The following is a 22,372-nucleotide window of genomic DNA, read 5'->3' as shown; positions in this document are numbered from 1 at the left end:
ATCGCCGGTGATAATGGAGTTCTCTAATTCATGCTTAAATGCCTAAGTCCGTACATTTTTCAGCCACTTTTAATTATCTTCAACCAGTTACTCTCGAACCAGATTTTTCCACAGTAGTGGAAAAACTATCTCATCAAACCTTTAGCTAAAGTTCAGTCGCAATGTAAACACTACTGACCCATCTCCAACTCCTCCAACCTGCTGAAGCTCCCGAAATAGGCCTTACTTCCCAGCCTCAATAAGCATATCTTTCCCAGCAACTCAGCCCAAATTCACTACTCCCTTCCAAACAGATCAACGATCATCAATCTGCTAGCGACTACGAGTACTATCTTGTCAGCATTTGAGAAAAGGCAAGAACTAGCTATTATTTATTTCGACATTGAGGCCGGATTGGATTCCATTTAAATTTTTTTTTTTTTTTTTTTGATTTGGTAGTTGTTGGCGCATCGGCTTCTGTGGCCATATTGCACCTCCCAAGGTTTTTGCAGTACTTTGATCCAAGCCCGAGGCGGGAATCGAACCCGCGACCTTTGGGTTGCCGGGCAGGTACTTTACCCACTCGGCTAACCCGGTCGGCTATCCATTTAAATAAACCAACCTCTCACTCTCCTGGAATGCCACTTCCAGATCACAGGGAACATACTATGCTTTCTCTCCTCTCTTCTGCATGACAGAGTTGTAAGCGTCATACAGGAGATCGCATCCTTACAAGAATCGTCACTGCAGGAGTCCCATAAGGAGGGGTCCTTTCTGGCTTTCTGTTTTCATCTATTATCTCTGCAGTAGACACATGGTCGGTGTCTACTGAGCTATGCGGATGATATCAAGATACTCCCATCATCCCCACTCAAGACCTAGATCAAATAAAAGTGGAAATTAACAACGCTCACCGCAGTCACATCTTACCTCTGCCAGTTAGGGCTCAAGATCAATCCCGCCATGTCCGAATTCATCGTGTATTCACTGAAGCAAACTACTTCATCTTTCCAGCCTTCAGTTGGCAACACCCTGATCCCAATTGTGTCCAACCATCATCATCTAGGCGTTGTGATCGACTCCAAACTTCGATTTAACGCTCACTTAGACCTGCTCCTCACACGTGCTTCAAGACTCGATGGATAGCAAAACAACATCTCCTACATATCACCGATAAAAAGACAACCGTGAAGTACATAAGAACAGTTATCTTTCCACCTTTACTCTATGCTGCTGAAATTTGGGCCTCAGCGGCACTGTCAATAAAGAAACCACTCTTTGCAGTTGAATTCTGGCTCCTAAAGTGGGCCAACAGGAAGCACAACCTTCCAACTCTGCTTCGCACCACGCAGCTTGCCGACTCTCTCAGGATTCCACGGCTTCCCACCTTAATCAACGACCAATGCCTCCTAGTAACAGACAGATGATAACAGACATAATTGCAACACCTTAATTCTGGGACACCAGTGGCTGCAGGATTCCCCCTGTTGCCCTAAGGGTTAATCCTAAGCTCTACACGCGTTCACTAAAACGAATTATGATATTAGGGTCCCCTATAAATGATTATATCTACCCATATATATATTTTGTCTCTAAATTGCGTGTGCTCTCTTCAGGCACTTGATGTCGACCCGAACCAATTCGCCGTTGACTGGACATACCGGAAAAAAATTATGACTAGTAGGACTAATCAGCAATAACTCATCTGTACCTTGTATTTGCTTCTATCTGATTGAGCTAGTGCTCTTATCTTGATGTTAAGCCAGCTCGATCAGACCTCACTCTTGTGAGGAGTTGTCTCCTTTGTATTGAAATATGCATAGTTACCTTTTTTCATTTTGTGAATAATTTTTCTAATATACTGGAAATATCGGAAAGCTGTAAACCCCTGGCCATATGGCCTTGAAGGGCAATATAGACTCTCTCTCTCTCTCTCTCTCTCTCTCTCTGTCTCTCTCTCTCTCTCTCTCTCTCTCTCTCTCTCTCTCTCTCTCTCTCTCTCTCTCTCTCTCTCTGTCTCTCTCTAAGGAATTATAATGGGACTTCTTCACACGGTGGTTGAGTCGATCTCACGTGAGGGTAGTATGGTTTTTCCTCCCAGAAACTCGGGTTTTTCATTCTGCAAACTCCAAATCAACCTAGGTACATACGCAGTTTATTGGTTTACTGTCATATTATATACAGCTCAATATATGGCCTAAGTTCCTGATATGCCTACAAACTGTCAGCCTCAACTACCAGCGAAAGTAACCTTTTCCAGCAATCAACGACTCACTGGCTGAAAGAATACTTCCTACAATATGCCCGGAGTTCTGGAATTCTCTATAACAGTGAAAATTCCACTTTAATTTTATTAATCCCTCTCAGAGCCTTATATACTTCTATCAGGTCATCTCTAAGGTGCCTGGTTGCCAAGGTCTGTAACCCCACATAATAGGAGTCTTTCCTTGTGTGGTCGTCTTTTTGCCAATCTCACCATGCAAATTGCCCATCTTTGGACCCTTTCAAGAAGCTTAATGTCTCTTTTTAGATGAGGTCTCTATACTTGATCTTAGTATTCCAAATGTGGTCTTACAATTGTCTTATATAGTGGGACTATTCCTCCATATCGCTACAGGATAATGTTCGATAAATCATCAACAGGACACCATAGGCTTTCCTGGCTGCCTGTTTACACTGCTCAGAAAACTTCATATCTGCCGGCATGATAAATCCCAATTTACTTTCTTCGTTTACCCTTTTTAATTCAACTCTGCCAAGTCTATAATTTATTTTGGAGTTGCTATTCTCCAAGAGTAAGAGCAACTGTTCTACCAATCTTTATGTTGTATGCATATTTTGACATCAAGCCTTCAATTCCATCGTCGATGTAGTAGTAGTAGGGTTTTAGGAGAATCGAATTTTTCCTCACGAAAAATCCGATTTCCGTGAGAAAAAAATCACGGCACTCTCGCCTGAGACCAACTAACCCAGCCTTGTCATGAAAAAGGCCCATATAAATTCATGTCATCACCAGGACTCGAATTTAAGTCTTTTCCACCAGTGTGGGGAGTACAGCGATTCCACCAACTGTGCTACCCACGAGGGCCATCCTCAATGTCGTTTCTGAAAATCAGAAACAACAGTGGTTAAAGAATCGATCCTTGGCGGACCCCACTTCTGACTTTACACCAATCTGAAATAAAACCATTAATCACGATCTTGTGCCTTCTGCCCTGCATCCGCCCAGCAATCCATCTTGGAATATTTCTTGTAATTCCAACTTGTTCCAGTTTGCACCGTTACCTCTCATGAGCGACAGCCGAATGTCTTGCTAAAATCTAAATAAACTATGTTGAAATTGTTCCCTACATTCAGCTCATGAGTAACTGTATCAAAATAGCCCACTAAGTTAGTTAAACGTGATTATCCCTTAAAAAAATCATGCTGTGTGTTATTCAGAATGCTATATCTATCTAAATGTTCCTAGATTGCACACTTAATCAATGCCTGTAAGATTTTCCCGATCACAGAAGCGAGACTAACTGGTTTGTGGATCATGGGGTTTTGTCAATGATATATAGGAATTTTGCTAGCAGGGAAAAGGAGGTAATTATCCCTCTGTATAAGGCAATGGTCAGGCCACGCCTTGAGTACTGCGTACAGGTCTGGAGGCCTCATTTTAGGAAGGATGTAGATTTGCTTGAACGTGTACAGAGAAGGGCAACAAGATTGGTGAGGGGAAGGAAGGGACCCTCTTACCAAGAGAGGCTTAAGTTCTGCAAATTGCAGTGGCTGTAGACTAGGCACCTGCGCGGTGATCTGATTCAGGTATATAAGGCCTTGAATGGGTTGAGCACGCTGAATTCTGATGGGATCCTTCCACTTGTTCATATTACGAACCTAAGGGGCATAAATTCAAATTAAGAAAAGACAGATGTAGAATAGATGTGCCGGAAATTTGCCTTTAGCCAGCGGGTGGTTAATTGCTGGAACAAACTTCCATCTGTCGTTGTGGAAGTTGATAGGTTGAATAAATTTAAGGAGGAACTGGACAGGCATTTGGAGGGAATGGTGTGATTTTTTTTTTTTTTTTTTTTTGTTGGCTGATGCTGCATAAGCTCATACACATGCTTTCTTGCATCACATGCCGCCACTACTACTACTAACTTTTTTGCTCAGCTTCTTTTTTCATGGCTTCTGTGATTTTTGCTTTAAAGGTAATACACAACTCAAGTTTATTCTTCCTTACTCTGCAATTCCCAACTTAGCAGATGCCATATATTCTTCTATCTTCTGAAATTAAAATCCGTGCCTTTACGTTTAACTATTGTAACACCTTTATCTTCCAACCGACAAGTGCGTGATCACCACCTGCTAATGATTCTTCTGTATTAAGCACTATGATGTCATCTAATTCGAGAATAATAATGAGGTTAAAAATATTCTCATCCATAGTATCATCTCTAACGTGCTGGTACAAATAATAATCATTTAGTTTATTTAGAAAAAAATTTTCTCCGAGGTGCGTTTCCCTCTCACTTATTACAATCAGTATGGGGCAGATGGCAGTCATCCATAATGAGACATTCGCGCTTGCTTGCCCCTACTATTTGCACGTAAAGACTGGTCAGACTCTTTCCCAATCTTCTGCTCTGTAGATTACCCCGACTCTCATTATACCTTTGTTCCAGCTAACTCACACTACACAGATTTTATGCTGGTACATGTATATTCAGACTGAGCAAAAGCTGGTTTCACTCTCAGGCTGCTTTTGATAAGAAGTACGACACCAATCTCTTTCAATCTTACTTCTCTTTCCTAAATGCATTATACATACCATAGTGGAACTCGTTAACCCCAATTCCCGGGCGGCACGACGTTTCTGTTAGCTCTATTATATCAGCATAATTGTCCTACCCAAGAGTTCAAATTCAACCATTTTATTGACAGCGTTGTTGTCGATGAAATGGTTGAAATTAGAGTAGTGTGGCATTAAGAACAAGTTGCCGCTATGGATAAAGAGATAGTTGAGTGTGGGAAGACAGGCAGAAGACAGTTTGGTGTTGGGCCTATTATTTTCTAGATTTATCAGTGATATTGATGAAGGCAATTAGACATAATGTCAAAGTTTGCAGATGATTCAAAGGTTCGCAGGATTGTTAATGACAGTATTGAAAGTATGCTACTGCAACAGGATCTAGAAAAGCTGGGCAGATGGGGGCTGAGAAGTGGCAACTGAAGTGTAACATTAACAAATGTAAAGTACTGCATATGGGTAGAAGTAACTCCAGACTAACGTACCACGTGTGTAGTAATAATCCTCAGGGTCGTGGAAGATGAAAGAGACCTGGTGTTAGTTGTTCAGTCGGATATGAAATTCTCTGAGAAATGTAGATAGGCTGCGAGGACAGCTAATGTGGTTTTGTCAATCATATACAGAAATTTTGGTAGCAGGGATAAGGAGGTGATTATCTCATTGTATAAGGCAATGGTCAGGCCATATCTTGAGTACTTGATACAGGTCTGGAAGCCTCATTTCACGACGTGTGTAGAGCTTCTCGAACGGATGTAGAGCAGAGCAACGAGATTGGTGTGTAGAACAAAGGGGTGTTCTTACCAGAAAAAGCTTGAGTCCTGCAAATTGCAGCGTCTGGAGACTAGGTAGCTGGGGTTGATGTGATTGAGTTGTTTAATGCTTTGAATGGATTGAGTAAGGTGAATGCTGATGGGGTTTGTTCCTCTTGCTTAGACTACATCCATTAGGGTGGCATCAATTGAAAATGAGGTAGGATGGTGGTAGAATCGATGGGCAGAAGTTTGCCTTTAGGGCAGCTGGTGGTGTTGATTACTGGAACAGCAGCATCGTATCCGGTAATTATTATAAGGGGGAATCGTGAACAGGTTTTTTGTTTTTTTTTTAGATAGACCTACGAATGGTTATACGCACATAAATAGTTTCCCTGATTATCTTTATTTGAATGCAGGAAAGCATGTAAATAATAAATAATATGTAGTAATCACAAAAACTGACAATAATATATTATTTTCAAATATTTGGCAATACAACACATGGAGCCTTTTCTTTTTCTTTAATTTCGAATTTTTGGTTTAGGGGGACATATCCCCTTTGTTCTCCCCCTTGAATACGCCCTTTCAGTGAACAAACTTCCATCTGTTGTTGTGAAGTGGATAGCTTGAATAAATTCAACGAAGTATACAAACTATTAAAGGGATATATAGGTGAAATGGGATTTTATTTGACTGATGCTGTATAAGCTTGCTTTCTTGCATAATTTGTCACTACTAATACTAATAAACCATGCTACTGTCGTCTGAAACCGACTAACTCAGCCATATTGTGAAATTCATTACATATTAATGGTATTCGAAATCTGATTTTTTCCACCCGATGTGTGGGCAATGGGTGATTCTATCGACTGTGTTATTCACGAGGCCAGGTAGCATTTGTAATTTTCCCATTATCAGTAAAGTACAACTTCCAGCAGAGAATATAACTAGCCATAAGCCTTACCGGGGAAACCCCGGTGGGCAGGAAGCCGATGGAAGCCGGTGTGATTTTGGCCATAAACACTAGTATGAGACCGCTACATGTTTTCTCCGGTAAGAATTTTTGACCCAGTCCACCTCTGACTCGCTTCAATAGAAGCGCGTTGGATTTTTGTATATTTATAAAGCGAAAAGGCGTTTTTGTAAATTTTTACTACATAAATTGTTTTTTTTTTATAAACAGTTTATGTGGTGAGAATTTACAAAAACGCTTGCATAACTCCAGGAGCGCACATCTGGTGAATATGAGCTTGGTAAACCCAGGGTCCTGAGCTTTCTCTTTCTTGGTGATTACTCTCTCTCTCTCTCATGGTAAGCAGGAAATTTTTTTGGCTGGTGCAGCATAAGCCTCAGGCTTCCTTGACTTATATGGCTAGTAATACTACTACTACTACTACTACTAATAATAATAATAATAATAATAAAGTCGGACTTGTCGCCTTGCGATTTGCATGTTTCTGGAAGGCTGAATAACGTTCTGGCAGCACTTTGATTCCCCTAACGTCGAAGTTATGGAAACTGTTAATGTTTAATGAGAGCTGTATTAAAAATCTGTTTTGCACGTTTGGTCGAATCTGAACTTAAGTTGTAATTTTTTAAAATAAGTTACTAATTATTGGCAAAATAATAATAATAATAATTTTAATTTTTACTCATGGTCGTACCAACTGTCAATTTTAGTTTTGCGCAGTTCTGTAACTATGACATCCTCATTAATTAATCGATAGTCAGCAGTCGTGTGGTAGCTACACGCCTCCTGTTATATTCGATGATTATATATGAATGAAGTGTTTTATTTGAAGTTGAAATTTTTTATTCTGTTGTTTTTTTTTTTTAATACAGATTTTTCTTTTTAAAAAAATCTAGGCTTAGATAATTTAAATGACAAGCACGGAGCAGACTGATTTTGAAGCTTTGAATTTGTTACTGAAGGTGAGTAGCAATTACTTATAACATAGGCAGAAAAGGCTTTTATTAATCCCACCAAAAATATATTAGTGAATCGGATATAATATATAGAAAATATTTCATAATATATCGGTATAAAATTGCACGATATATGTTTTATGTACTTTAAACTTTCATAGCAAACATTTCTAGATATCGCTTGTAAGGTGTCATGGTGTTTCTGTTTTGATTTTTCTGTGGGTTTCTGATTAGTAAGCTTCACCTTCTTGTTGTGAGAAAATAAAAATAAATCTGTTGTATACTAATTATCTAATTAGACAGGCGATTAAATTAATTATATAAAACATTAAAATTATATAAATTTATATAAAACAGAGTTTTCAGTTTTGGGAGTTAAAAAAGTACTTAAAACACTTTAAACATTTAATGCATCTTGTAGAATCGTTAACTTGTATGATATTAAAGAGGAGGGGAGAGAGAGAGAGATTATATGTAATAATACTGTAGGTAGGTTAGTAGGAATTTTTGTTGGAGTGGAGGAGATTAATAAAGTCATTTTGGTTGATTTCAGTACAGAACTTAGCTGGTAGAGTGTTACAAATATTTTATATGTTTTGACCATTCCTTGCAATATCTGCTTAGTGTTAATTCCATGGCACCCATTTTTATTTTGTATATATACTGTATAGGAAAAATGAATGTTGATCTTTTAGAATTAATGCATTAGCATTAGTAGAGGCATACAATTCAAGAAAGCAAGCTTATGCAGCATCAGCCAAAAAAAAAAAAAAAAAGCCTTCCAAATGCCTGTCCAGCTTAGCCTTAAATTTATTTAGGCTATGAACTTCCACAACAAAAGATGGAAGTCCGTTCCACCAATCAACCACCTGCTGGCTAAAGGCGAATTTCCACACATCTATTCTACAACTATCTTTCCTCATTTTGAATCTATGCCCCTTCAGGTTCTTAATCTGAGTAAGAGGAAGAATCTCATCAGCATTTTTTCTTTCTAAGTAATAAATGCTTTTTCTTTCTAAGTAATAAATTACAAACAAAAAACCTTACAAGGTAAGAGAATGAGCAGGATATTCACAGTGACCAATGTGGCATGAGGGTTAGGAATGTGTTCCCTCCTCATTTTCCTTCAACCTCCCCTTATCTCGAGACCTGGGAACTTTCAAGGGAACTGTGACCATCATTGTATTTTGGGGGGGGGATATATATAAGGTAATGAGACATTACTTTTATGGGGTGACTGATTGTGCTACCTAAATTGGAATAATCTACTGCTATATACTGGAGCGGAAAGTGATTGTGTGCATGCATACTCTTCTTTGTGTAATGGATATGATTGATCATTTTTATGACACAAAGAAAGTGTTCTCTGCCACATATAGAACTGTATTGTTTAGAACAAGAATTAATATATAATTTTATGTGGATATGGAAAACTCACTTATTTATATAAGCCACATGAAGTAAAAGAGGCCCAGATATCCTTGATGTTCTCACTAAGAATCCAAGTATTATCAGATTGGACAGTGCAGGAAATACTAGCAGTTAGTGACCAGTATGTTATAAAATGGTTAGTGTTAAAGAATATTTCAGTGGTCAAAGGCAGAGGAGAGCATTTCAATTTAAGAGGAGAACAATAGTGGGTGAAACAATAGGCTCCTTCAGTCGAGCTGGTAATTTCAGATGATTGGATAGATGTGCTCTATGGGAAATGCTTAAACAAATTATCCTGGAAGCTATAAACATATTTATTCTTGTGGTGAAGTATCAAAAAAGGAGACTTCCCAAATGGATGACAAGAGCGCTGATAGATCTTATACAGCTAAAAAAGGAAGCATGAGGTATATACTGACTATTGTGTGACACTGCCATATATAAGAACTATAAGTAGATGTGTAACAGTATTGTGGATCAGATAAGAAAAGAAAAAGCTCAGTAAAAAATGCTAATGATGAGGATAGGTGGTTTTCTTGTATGTTAATTCAAAAAAAGCAAGCGGTAAATCATAAAGGTCCACTTCAGATCCAAAATGGTGAAATCATAGACTATCCAGCCAGAATTTCAAATGAATTGAACAGGTATTTTGAATCTATTTTTCTTATTGGATGCGTGTTTGAATGGGGAGAAATGGAGACAGAGTGCTGTAATGATCTTTGTGAAGAACCTTCAAAAAAACTATTGAGGCTAAAAGAGAGTAAGCCTCCTGATGGAGATGGGAGCATTCAGCAAGGGAATGCATCATACTATTAGGACCTACTGAGATCATCACTAAACTCTAGAGCAGGGGTGGGCAACTTTTTTCGTCAGTGGGCCGAATGAAAATTTCGCATCATGATGCGGGCCGGAATAGATTGAAGGATTTAATAAAAAAAAATCAGAACCTAAAAAATGTTATATTACTTGAATTACCAAATTATTAATGTATTTTTAAAAAAAATATCTGAATGTCCAATTATCATTGAAAATGCGGCATTCAGCATCAATTTTTCTTTTTTTTTTTAATTGGCTCATTTTATGGGCTATAAATTATATTAAATTAAAAATTGTAATAATTAGAAAAGGCATAAAACATAAAATATCTCGCACCAATATTATTTTTTTCAATAAGAAGTCAAACCCAAAGGAACTTCGTTCGATCGATGCTACAATAATAATTAGGAAATAACTCTTTGACGCTGCGTAGAATCACTTGGTTACTGTTGTACTGGCCGCGATTCCCGATTGAACTGAATTAAGCCGAACGTTTACGGCAAGTGTAGTCAGGTATGGATTTTCTATATTTATGCATTTACCGAGGGGGCCGGATTCAACATCGTCGCGGGCCGGCTGTTGCCCACCCCTGCTCTAGAGGCACCTCCGTAGCCAGGTGGGCAGGAGCAGCAGTGGTGTGTAGCACACGCTTCTTCATTAGACCGGGGTTCGAGCCCGTGATCCACCAAATACGGAAAGGTCAGGGAATGACCACCGCATATCCCCGGAGCAATATGGCCTTAGTTGCTAATGCTCCTAAAAACCAAACAACAACAACAACTAAACTCTAGGGTGATTCATTTGAACTGGAGAAGTGCAAATGTGTCAACTTTATAAGGAAGGGGTTAGGTTTAAAATGAGTAACTGTAGTTTGGTAAGTTTGACTTCTGTAACAGGTAAGGTAATGCAATCAGTGATTAAGAATGCAATTTTGAAACACTTTAATAAGAATGAAGTCCAAAGAATATTATGGCACAGTTTTGTAATGGAAAGTTTTGCTCAACAAATCTGGTTAATTACTATGATGTAGTTATAAAGCATTTAGATGCTGGAAGCAATTTCTATGTTGTGTATTGAGATTTTAGTAAATCTTGATTTAGTTCCTATAGGTGGCTACTGTACAAATTTGCGTGTGTGTGTGTGGACTCACGCTGGGATTATTGGGAAGATCAAATGGATTAGGGAAAAGAATTCTGGGGATAACATACAGACTAGTAGATGTGGAATTAAAGGTGTGCTTCAGGATGAGAAAGATGAATGGGTTGTAACATACGAGGGGTGTGTGAAAAGTTCATGGCCAGAGTATGAAGAGTTTATTTGAGGCATCTGGTAATATCATCAAATAAACCCTTTGCAACACAGTCCCATTTGAAATCAGTACACTTTTTCCACCAATGGCACGATGCATTGATTCCAGTTGTGAAGAAAGTTTTCTCTTAGGAATGCATTCACTGCAGCAGTGATGTCACTTTCGGTGGGAAAGTGGATGCCAGCCAAATATTTTTTCAAAGGAAATAGGTGAAAGCCTGATGGTGCTAGAATGGTGAATATAGGGGATGGTCCAAGATTTCAAAGCCAAACAAGTAACACTCTATCAGTATCACAAAAAAACTGATGCCATCACCTTGCCAGAAAAACAAATAGACTATCTGCTTTCTTTGGAAGGAGAGAAGAGTTGGGTTCCTACTGTTTGGGCTGCCCTTTTGTCTCTGGCTTAAAGTAATGGACTCGCGTCTCATCTATAGTCACAAACCTTGAAAGGAAATTTACTGCATCTGTTTGAAAATGATGCAACTGTTTGCGTGACTTGATAACTCCTATGCATTTTTGATCTGCTATTAACAATTTTGGGACCCATTGATTGTGCCAACACCTTTTCATAGCAAGAAACTGTTATTATGTGGTACCCACATGTAGTCGAGTGGTCAGGAGCGGGAGTGCAGTAGCACACTCTCTTTGAGTAGACCGGGGTTCGAGCCCCGACTGCTAAATATGGTTGATCTGCCAACCCGCACTGGATCAGCGTAGCAGATTCTGGTCCATTTCCCTCAGCATGAATTGTTGATTAGGTTTCCATCCTGCAGTGGATTGATAATGGTTTACCTTTATCAGTCCACTGCAGGATGGAAGCCTCCTCCTATAACAGTTTACCTTTTTTACCTTTTACTCACACATTCAGATGCTGGTAGTGTACAAAACTGTCATTTGTTGATCACTCATCACCAGATCGTGCACACTGTCAATAATTTCTGGAGTGGTGGATGTTTCAAGTCTTCTACAGCATATTCCAGGCTCTTCCTCTGCTTAACTACTGCTGCACACTTCTTAACCATGGAGTAGGAAGGAATCCTCCCTCAGTGTTGTAACTGGATCCTCATGAATTTCCTTTTGCATTAGGCCCTTTTCTCAAATATTGGATGACTGCACATGATTGATTTTGTCCACCTTTCCTCATTCATAGAACTTTGTTGACTTCAGGACCTGTACTTAAAAAAAAAAAAAAAAAAAAAAAGACACTAATTGGAACTTGGTAGGTTACTATTTGAAGTGTTATTCATTAAGTACAGAAATTTTTAATACTGTATCACTACCTTCTCATACTCAAGCCACAAACTTTTCAAATTCCCCTTGTGTAAGCAGATACAAAGTTTTCCTTGCACTGTAAGCAGTCTCAGCAAAGTAAGCAGTGGGAAGGCTCAGGGTGTACTGTCAATGATCAGTAGAACTTTTGCCAGCAGGCAAAAAGGTTGATTTTATTCCTCTTTATAAAATGATGGTGAGACTTCATATGGAATGTTATTCAGGTAGAGGTCCCCATGTAAAAAAAAGATCATAGAACTTCTAAAGAGGATCCAAACAAGGACAAGTAGATTGCTTGGAAATTCTGAAGGGTGTCCCTATGAGGACCATTTGAGAAGATGGAGCCTGGAGAACAGACAACTCAGTGGTGACCTGATAGAGGAGTTTAAGGCCCTTAAAGGGATAAGCAGGATGAATGAGGGAGTATTTTCACATTAGCAATTGGAACAAGAACAATGGGGCATGAATATAAAATTTTTGGAAGCACTAATAGATTAGTTCTTGTGATGAAGTTCACCTTTGGGTAGCATATCGTTTATGATTAGCTCTCAAGACGCTTGAACTGAAAAGTCTGAGAAGGTTTGTTACTTTTTAAAAATAGGCAAATTGTGATTCACTCAGGAATTTTCTCCCCTCCTCTTCCTCATGTAGAATAAGCTTGCTTGCTTGCATCATTTGGCCTGACTAGTACTAATAATTACTCTACAAATAGAGAATTTAAAGTCAAACCAAGAGTTTGACATATGAGCAGATGAGTTTAGCATATGAGTAAGAAGTTGTCTGGTTTGAAAAGATTGAAAGAGTTTTTTACTTGGGTCTTTGAGGGTTTTGTTTTATTTATGCATTAAACTATTTTTATTTTTATTTTCTTTTACATGCAATCAAGCCAGGGCCATGGCATATCTGAGTAGGGCATGCATGAAAGCCATTTGGTCTCTTCCTCAAGCTTAAAAGGAGTCTCATAGATTTTTTCCCTTTGTAATTAGTCCATTTGCACATAAAATACTAGAAAAGCATTTGTTAAATAAAAAAAATACATTCAAATTAACTCTCACTTTTTTGTGTCCTGTTTTGTTTTCATATATGTTTAGTTTTTTATTATGGATGTAGACCTCAAAACCTGGAAGTGGCTAGGCTTTCGGGACTTATGTATATCTTGGTTATGATATTCAAGAACCTTTATGATTGTTAATCCCAACTTATAATGATCTTTTTAGATTCCTAAACTACAGTATATATTTAGGATATACTGAACTACTGTATATATATATAGGATAGGTTAATTTTAATCACAGTTGTAATCTATCTTGACTTTTAAAAATTAGCAAATGATCAAAAACCGAATTAAGTATTCAATCTCTTCTATAAAACTTGGGTGTAACATTTATTATACATCTTTAACTGCAGGATAGCTGCCACTTGTAAAAGGGACATAAGTGGTGGTATGAAATACAGAAGTATTTAGACTCCATTTTTGCTTTTATTCTAGAAATTAAACTTTAAGCTTTATTGTTGAATTGAAAATTGTCTTTTACTAATTATTATTTACATAATTTATCCCATTTTTTGTTGCATGAAATGTCTTATTCTATAAGTAGTTTTTTCATTTGTTTTCTATTAGTATACTAATACTTCGATTCCTCCATTTCTGATTTTTACTTCACCAACCCCACCACCACCACCACCACCAAAATGTAGGTTTTCAGAAAAATATGAGCCAAATTATAGAATACTGCTAGTGCAGATATACACCGATGAGCCTAAACATTATGACCAGTGAGTCGTTATGCAAATCGAAGCAGCTGCAGGTGAACTACGACACGTGCGTGGGTCTGGACATGGTATAAAAAACACCTGATACTGAGCTCTATTAATCAGTGTTACTCTTGTTCTTCAGATGGGAAAGGCAGCAGACTTAAGCGAGTTTGATAAAGGCCAAATTGTAATGGCCAGACGACTGGGTCAGAGCATATCCGAAACAGCACGGCTGGTGGGGTGCTCACAGTCAGCTGTGATTAGTACCTACCAAAAGTGGTCTGAGGAGGGGGAACCCATGAACCGCCGGCGAGGTGTTGGATAACCATGGCTCATCAGTGCTCAAGGTGAGCGAAGGCTCTCCCAGATGGTACGTGGCAACGGAAGGGCGACTGTAGTGCAACTCGCCAGTAATTGGAATGCTGGTGGTGGGAGTAATGTGTCACAACACACAGTACATCGAACCCTGCTGAAAATGGGACTGCGTAGCCGCAGGCCACTCTAAGTGCCCATGGTTCACTGGCGACAGCACCTACAATGGGCATGCGAGCATTGAAACTGTGGTCAGATGAATCACATTTCCTGTTGCACCATGTGGATGGGCGGGTATGTGTGCATCGTTTACCTGGGTAACTGATGGCGCCTGGATGCCCTGGCGGTGGTGTCATGCTTTGGGCAATGTTCTGCTGGGATACCCTGGGTCCAGTCATCCATGTGCCGGGCACTCTGATGTCTATCACCTACCTAAACATCATTGCTGACCAGGTACACCCTTTCACGGCAATGGTCTTCCCCTCTGGCAGTGCCTTCTTTCATCAGGATAATGCGCTATGGCACATTATCCTGATGGATTGACCTGCCCGGATTGTTCGAGACTGATTCGCAGAACATGAGGAAGACTTCCAGGTATTGCCCTGGCCTCCAAATTTCCCAGACATCAATCCCATCAAGCATCTGTGGTTTGTGTTTGAACAGCAACTCCGATCTGCGACATCTCAACAACGGATCTTAAGGGAAAGGATCTGCTGGTTACATATTGGTACCAAATACCACAAGACACATTCAGAAATCTTGTAGCATCCGTGTCTCACCTGGTATGAGCTGTTTTGGCTGCACGTGGCAGACCAACATCATATTAGGTAGGTGGTCATAATGTTTTGGCTCATCCGTGTATATTATTCTTATTCATCCATACACTCTACTCTTTTGATTTGGAATAGGTGTTGGTACAATCCAGGTAATTTAAAAAAGATAGATGTAGTCATTCCATTGACATTTGCTGTGTGCCAAAGAAACATTTAACTTCTTGTAACTGTAGTGTAAATTGAAAAAAAAACTACAACTTTACCGATGAAGGGTTTGAATTAATTGAGATTAATGTTGAATCCCCCCATAGTTTATCATAATGTGCATAATTTTATGGATTTTTTTTTTTTTTAGGCATCTGCAAAGCAGCAGGTTGTTGAACTTTGTAAGGATGCATTTGTACATAGACATAAATCTCCTCCTCCTGCACCTCTGGTAAAACAGACTGTAGACTCCTTGGGGATAGAGCAACAGGATGCAGTTAGGGTAAGTTATCCTAATTTTACAAAATTTGATAAAAATAAAATGGTAGTGTGTTCTTTCTAACAGTGCAATAAAAATTATCTGCATTTAATTGAAAAGGGAGAAAAGACATGTTTGATATCCTAGAGATTAAAGGCCAAATGGATAACTGGATTAACTGAATTAAAGGCTAAATTAATAACATTAGGATGTCCAAAAAATGATGAAAATGAAGCATTATGTTTAGCACTGGTAATTTGGTCCCTGTGACAGTGTATTAATTTTACAATCCATCAGTTGTTTGGCTAGGTCTGAGTTTTCCGAGTTTCTAAGTTTCTTCAAAGAGTTGAATTTTTGAAAAACTTTAAAGTTTTGAATTCTAAGTTTCTTCAACTGGAGCTCAGCTTTAGTTAGCTGATCTGGTGGGCAGAGTTTTCTCTACAAGTTATTCTGTGTTTTTTTTTCCACATACATAGCATTCTAATTAGCCTGTGAACATACACTTGTACAGACTAAATGCACTGGCTCAATATAAGTTAGGATGCTTTCATGACTGATATGCCATGAAACCAACTACAACAATCTGCATCAAATGAAAATAGTTCATGTCATATAATTCATATGGTAAAACAGAATAGACTTGGAGGAAATTAAATTATTTGTATTCTACTGCCTTTCTCTTTCACACTAGTGAAACTGCTGGTGATTGTCTTATTCAGAACTTCTTATGCAGTCTTAAGAAGAGAAACCTACTTCAAAGTTGAAATGTTCACCCGTGAACAGCATTGTACAGAGGAAGTGGAACTGGAGTAGTCTTGCCCACATGCAGTATATGACAGCTCTGTACCACCACTTCATACTTTAATTTTGCAACCCAGTTTGTAATACAAACAGTAATCAAATGTGTAGAATTTTATTTTGTTGTGTATATTTATTTTGTTGTACACAACATATCTTTGACAAAAATATTTAAGGAAGATATGCGATGAGTATATTGAGTATACCTTTACCCATATATTAATTTAAGAGATTTTATACTTGATAACCAGTGCCTCCATAGCCAGGTGGGCAGGAGCAGTAGTGCGTAGCACACGCTTCTTGGTTAGACCGGGGTTCGAGCCTGTAACCACCAAATACGGAGGATGCGGAAGGTCAGGGAATGACCACCGCATATTCCCAGCCCGGATAAAGGGTGAGGGTTGGCGTCAGGAAGGGCATCCGGCCGTAAAAATTGCATGTGAAAACAATAAAAATGCTGACCCCATATATAATGGGAAAAAGTGAGGACAAAAAAAAAAAAAAAAAAAAACTTGATAACCAGTTATCCACTATAAATATTTTTAACATTTGTTTTTAATTTGTATTTTTGTGTATTTGATTTGTTTTCTTTATATATTTCAGCTGGCCACTGCATTAAGCTCTCTTATTAAATCAGTGCTACTCCATGGTTGCTCTACTCATGAACTGGTAATTGCACTTTTTCCAGAAGGTTTTCACAAAAACCTCAAAGAACTGTTGGCAAAAATTTTAGTGGAGTGTTTCCCAGACTGGAGGACAGATACAATAAATAATTCAGGTTTTGATCTTTGTACTTATTACTAGTTTAATTTCATAACTATTGATGATATGTCTATACAATTAGGGGAAACAAAAAAAAGTTATGATAATGAACTTATTGCTGATTACACATGCATGTAATGACAAGGTCATTTATAGTTCTGTGAAGTGTTATTCTGTAATAGTTGTGATGCAACTAGCAATTCATGGATCAAAGTTTATACATTGAGCTATTACACAGTGCTCAAGTACAGCTTGTTATTATTATTATTAGAATTAGCCATATGGTGCAAGGAAGCCTGAGGCTTTTGCTGCCCCAGCCAAAAAAAAAAAAAAAAAATTCCGAGTTACTCTGAGAGGGAGAGAGAGAGAGAGAGAGAGAGAGAGAGAGAGAGAGAGAGAGAGAGAGAGAGAAAGAAAGATAGAAAGAGAGAGAGAGAGAGAGAGAGAGAAAAAGAAAGATAGAAAGAGAGAGAGAGAGAGAACAAGAGTCAGAAGTAGAAGGGAATCACCAAGAAAGAGAAGAATGATGATATCCAGCTCAGGACCCTGGGCTGGATTCTCCACTAATGCTGGTGTTCCCCAGGGTTTGTTTCTTTCTTGTTTGATGTACACATTGCAGTAGGAAGCATATAGTGCCATTGTGGTGTTAGTAAGTGAAATGTCAGTATTTGATTAGAAAGTTAATGTGAAATTTTACCAGAAATTAAGCATAATGCCAATGGCGATACTGCAATCACTGCTATAGGCATATTGTGACAAGGTGACTCAGGAAATGCATATTCATGTGACATAAAAGATGTACAAAAGTATTCATGCAACAAAATAGCATTCATTTGGTTCATGCCAGGCAACTTTTCTCACAGTGGAAGAAAGAATAATTACCAGTGGAGAATCTAATTGAAAAAGCAGATTTACTGACAATGACAAAACTTGTATTCTTTGGCAAAGGAAGATTAAGTTCTCATATTGTCCAAAGCAGTTTCGTATAGCCAGATGAAAGAGTAAAGCATTGCAAAAAGTCTTATGTTGGTGGTGGTGATAGTTCCACAGCACATCTGCATTTTAGACTATTGTGCCAAAGTCTTCCATGGTACAGAATGAATTATACTTGTGATTTCATTCTTGAATTGCTAATAAAATATCATATTTAGAGATCTTGCACTGTCTACACAAGATCTATCCAGTGAAAAAAATAAGTGTTCTGGACTAACCAGGATTAGCTTCTGCTTCATGACAAAATACCACCTCACAGGAGATATAATGGAAAAACTTGGTGGATGTATGTACTGCTAACATAATCCCTGGACCTCTTACAGCCAGACTTTTACCTCTTTTTATTTATTTTTATTTTATTTTATTTATTTTATGAAAAATCTAAACACAAAAGATTTTAGAACCTATAGTATGTGTGTGGGTTGAAGGTTAAGCACTTGAAATAAAGTAGCTGTTAACATTAGAGTTGAATTTCTGTAGATTGTAATTTTCAGAAAATACTTGTGATGTGTTGTTGTTCCAGAAAACAGAAATTGAGGGGATAAATGAGGAAGAAGAAAAGTTGGTTCTGTGAGTTTGAAGTTAGACAGTAAAAGGATGTTGACTGATTGTGGCATGTGTTTGGACTGGTCTGGAAGAGAGAGGGGAAATTATAGAAGCCAATTCAGAAGAACAGTGACCATGGAAGTATCCATAGAAAAGTCTGTGGCTATGAAACAGAGAGTGGATGGATTGTATAAGATATTTGTCATTAATTAACCTAACTGCACTCTTTTTAATGGAGTCTAGAAGCCTGAGAGAGCTTGTGGGTTACTGCCCCAGATGTGAGAACAGTATTCCATGGTAGGGAAGATTTGAGATTTTTACAGAGTAGCTGTTTAGAAGAAAAGTAATGTCAACAGCAAAAGAGAAAACCCAGTTTTTTAGATGTACAAGAAGCAGTATTTATGTTGTGCTTATTTCTTGTCTAGAAATCTAAGTGTCATCAAAGATAAGCACAGGAGCAGAAGAATCCTTTTTGCGAGATATAAGACAGGACTGAGTTTCAGAAGGATTAAAATTAACTAGTTGTCTTTGCCCTACTGGAGAATTTACTGGAGATCAGTATTTAAGGAATTGATAGTGGATATTTAAGAAATTGAAGCTGTTTGAGCAGGGCAGGGTTTCTCAAACTGGAAGATGGAATGCAACATGCTGTCATCAGCAAAACTATGGATAGGATTTCCAGTCAGTGGAAGAAGATCATTAATGTACAAGAAGAAAAGACTGGTAGAAGGAACAACTTAGGAATGCCAGCATTAGTGGAGAAGTTAGAAGACAGAGAGCTGTCTACCATCACCTACAGTGAGCAGCCAGAGAGAAAACTGGGTACACAATTACAAAAAACAGTTGGCAAACCATAAGATGGAAGCTTATTTAGAAGGCCTTTATGCCAAACACCATCAAAACACCATCACTGTCAAAAGAAACTGCTTGAGTTTCACCCAACTTTTTCATTGAATTTGTCCATAGATGGGTAGCATAAGTATATCACCAATGTATTGACCCCTGTTGGAACCCATACTGGCAATCTTTGATCAGCTGGAAAGCTTCTAGACAGTTTACGAGTTGGCAGTTAATGGATTTCTCCATTCCCTTTGAGAAGAGTAGAAGTAACTGCAGTGGAACAATATTTGGATGGGAAGGATTTATCACCCTTTTTAGGAACTGTCTGGATACGAGCAAAATTAATTCTGTAGAAGGATTAAGTCTGCCTATAGATGCAGAAAATCAAATTCACTGAATTTCAAGTTGTACTCTGTCTGTGTTGGAAAAAGTACATAGTAGAGGAATACACTTAACACTTGGTTAATGTATGCAATGTATTCTTGGAAAACTGTTTTTAACGAATTGTATGCTAACCAAACATTAAATCCCCTATAAACTCGTGTAACTTGCTATTATATTTTTCTGAAGAATTGTGAATAACTTTATTTTTTATAATGATATATGAATAAATACAATTACACTGTGTGATACCTGATAAACAAATCCTGTCTGAAAAATTCCTTCAAAGGAGGCTGATGAGTTGCTGTCTTCTTTTCATCATAAAGAATCTCATAGCAAATGGTAACATCGTGAAGACATTTGACATTACTGCTTCTTTCAACATCGTGATCAGAATCTTCTATAACTGTGCTGTCTCTTCCAGCTTTTCATGATCTCTTGACCTTTTGAGATTCAAACTTTTTGAAGGGGCTACTGGAGATTTCATCATCCCTTCAAGTTGCATTTGTGCTTGCATCTCAATCAAATTGTTGGTCATTAGATCTTATCTATGAGACTCTGACAACTGATTTACATCTTCAGCATCCACTTCCAGGTTAAGGTGTTTTGCCATGTTTAAAATTTCCTCTGACAGTTTTTTATGTTTCTTGAAAATTTTTATAGTTTTATAAACTGTGGGAAAAGTTTTCTATAACAACCCGTCATAGTGATTGCATGATACCTTTCCAGCTTGCAGCATTGTTTCTTATTGTTATAAGGATGTTGTATACCCCTTCCAAAACTGTGTGAGAATCGTTGCTTCCTTCTGGTTGGTAGTAGCAATAGCCTGAAACATGATTCTTCTTAACTAATACTGCTTAAAGGTGCAAATAGCTTCTTGATCTATTGGCTGAAGTAAGGAAGTGGTTTGGGGGAATGAAGACTAATTTGAGTATGAAAATCCACAATATGAGAAGATGGCCAGACTATTTGTCAATGATTAATAAAGCCGTAAGTTCCATGTCCTGTTCCAAAAAATATTTTTACCTTTCTGGTACAAAGTAGTGCATGAACCAGTCTGGGAAAAGCATTGCAATAACAGATGCTTTCTTATTACATTTCCAAATCAATAACAGTGAAGACTTTGAAGCATTTTTGAAAACTCCTAGCTTGACCTGAAGGTAAATATTGTGCTTTGCAGGTAGTGTTTGAAAATCTGTACTCTTGGATCTGAAGCCACAAAGAAAAACCACTCAATCATAACTCTCTGAGTTATTACTTAACATTGTTTGGCAGACTACCTATTAAGGTACCTCTGGAATTGTTCAACATGGCTTCATGCTGTATTGAATACCTCCAAAGGAGTCATCATTGAGTGGACTCTATAATATCTCAAGGTTCAAGGTTCAGGCCTAAATGGATATTGGATGAATTAATGAGGCTCGTGGCAGAGAAGAAAAATGCATGGGATGCATATAAATTATCAGGTGACACAGAAGCCTAAGGCAGATACAAGCTAGTCTGTAATCAAGTCACAAAGGAGGTTAGGCAGGCGAAGGCAGATTACAAGAAATCTTTGGCAAAGGATACAAAGAAAAATAGTAAAGAGTTCTTTACTTATGTAAACTCTAGAGGGAAGGGGATGAATCAGATTGGACCACTTAACATAGATGGTTTGACTATAGATGATCCTGCTGAAGTAGCTGAAAAACTGAAAGAATTTTGCATCTACATTCAAACATGAGGAGATATTCAAGGAGGAGAATGCCAGAAGTTTATCAAACTCTAAAAGGGAGCTAAATGATTTTGTAATAACTGAGACAAAGTGGAGGAGAAATTGTTGAAGTTAAACATAAAAAAGGCACCTGCAGTAGATGGAATCTATTCAGTTATAATGAAGGAGGCAGCAAGGGAAGTAAACAAAACCCTTAGCCATAATTATGAGAGCATCCTTAGAGTCAGTGGAGGTCCCCATGGACTAGGATGTGCAAATTGTATCTCCAATTCACAAAGGGGGGGGGGGGGTTCAAAGGGTGACACAAATAATTATAGACCTGTTAGTTTAACTTCTGTTCCAGGGAAAATAATGGAGTCACTGGTTAAAGAGGTGATACAGGATCACCTAGACAAGACAGCAGTAATAGCTCAGACACAGCATGGGTTTGTTAAGGGGAAGTCTTGTCTGACCAATTCTGATTGGATACTAGGATGTGGTCACAAAGGAACTGGATGCAAAAAATAATTTTGATATCATATACTTGGATTTCAGGAAAGCTTTTGATACTGTTGCACATGGAAGACTGCTATACAAATTGGAGCAGTATGGCATTAAGGGCAAGTTACTGCAATGGATAAAGGGATGGTTGAGTGAGAGATGGCAGAGAGTGGTAATAAATGGACACTGCTCTGTGTGGACTAATGTTATTAGTGGAGTCCCCCAGGGTTCGGTGCTGGGCCCATTGTTGTTTTGTGTATTTATCAATGATAT

At 38.2% G+C, this 22,372-nt stretch overlaps 1 protein-coding gene across 3 annotated transcripts in view; it reads left to right on the top strand.

Annotated features, from left to right (window-relative positions):
* Nucleotides 1-22,372, top strand: part of LOC150079926 (COMM domain-containing protein 9-like) — a 64,935-nt gene that overhangs the window by 26,231 nt on the left and 16,332 nt on the right. For 2 of the 3 annotated variants that reach the window (XM_090382760.1, XM_090382761.1), the window contains exons 2-4: nucleotides 7,396-7,461; nucleotides 15,478-15,609; nucleotides 16,987-17,161. In XM_090382760.1, the coding sequence (XP_090238886.1) occupies nucleotides 7,411-7,461; nucleotides 15,478-15,609; nucleotides 16,987-17,161 (358 nt within the window). In that variant the 5' untranslated portion in view covers nucleotides 7,396-7,410. Of the gene's footprint in view, nucleotides 1-7,227; nucleotides 7,462-15,477; nucleotides 15,610-16,986; nucleotides 17,162-22,372 lie in introns of those variants that run through there. The other variant, XM_090382759.1, reaches the window with a different exon arrangement.

This window comes from Mastigoproctus giganteus, chromosome 10 (genome assembly GCF_048544385.1).
Source record: "Mastigoproctus giganteus isolate SK-2022 chromosome 10, ASM4854438v1, whole genome shotgun sequence".
NCBI lineage: Eukaryota > Metazoa > Arthropoda > Arachnida > Uropygi > Thelyphonidae > Mastigoproctus > Mastigoproctus giganteus.
The sequence above is the reverse complement of the archived record's forward strand: the minus strand, read 5'-3'. Positions and strand labels throughout refer to the sequence as shown.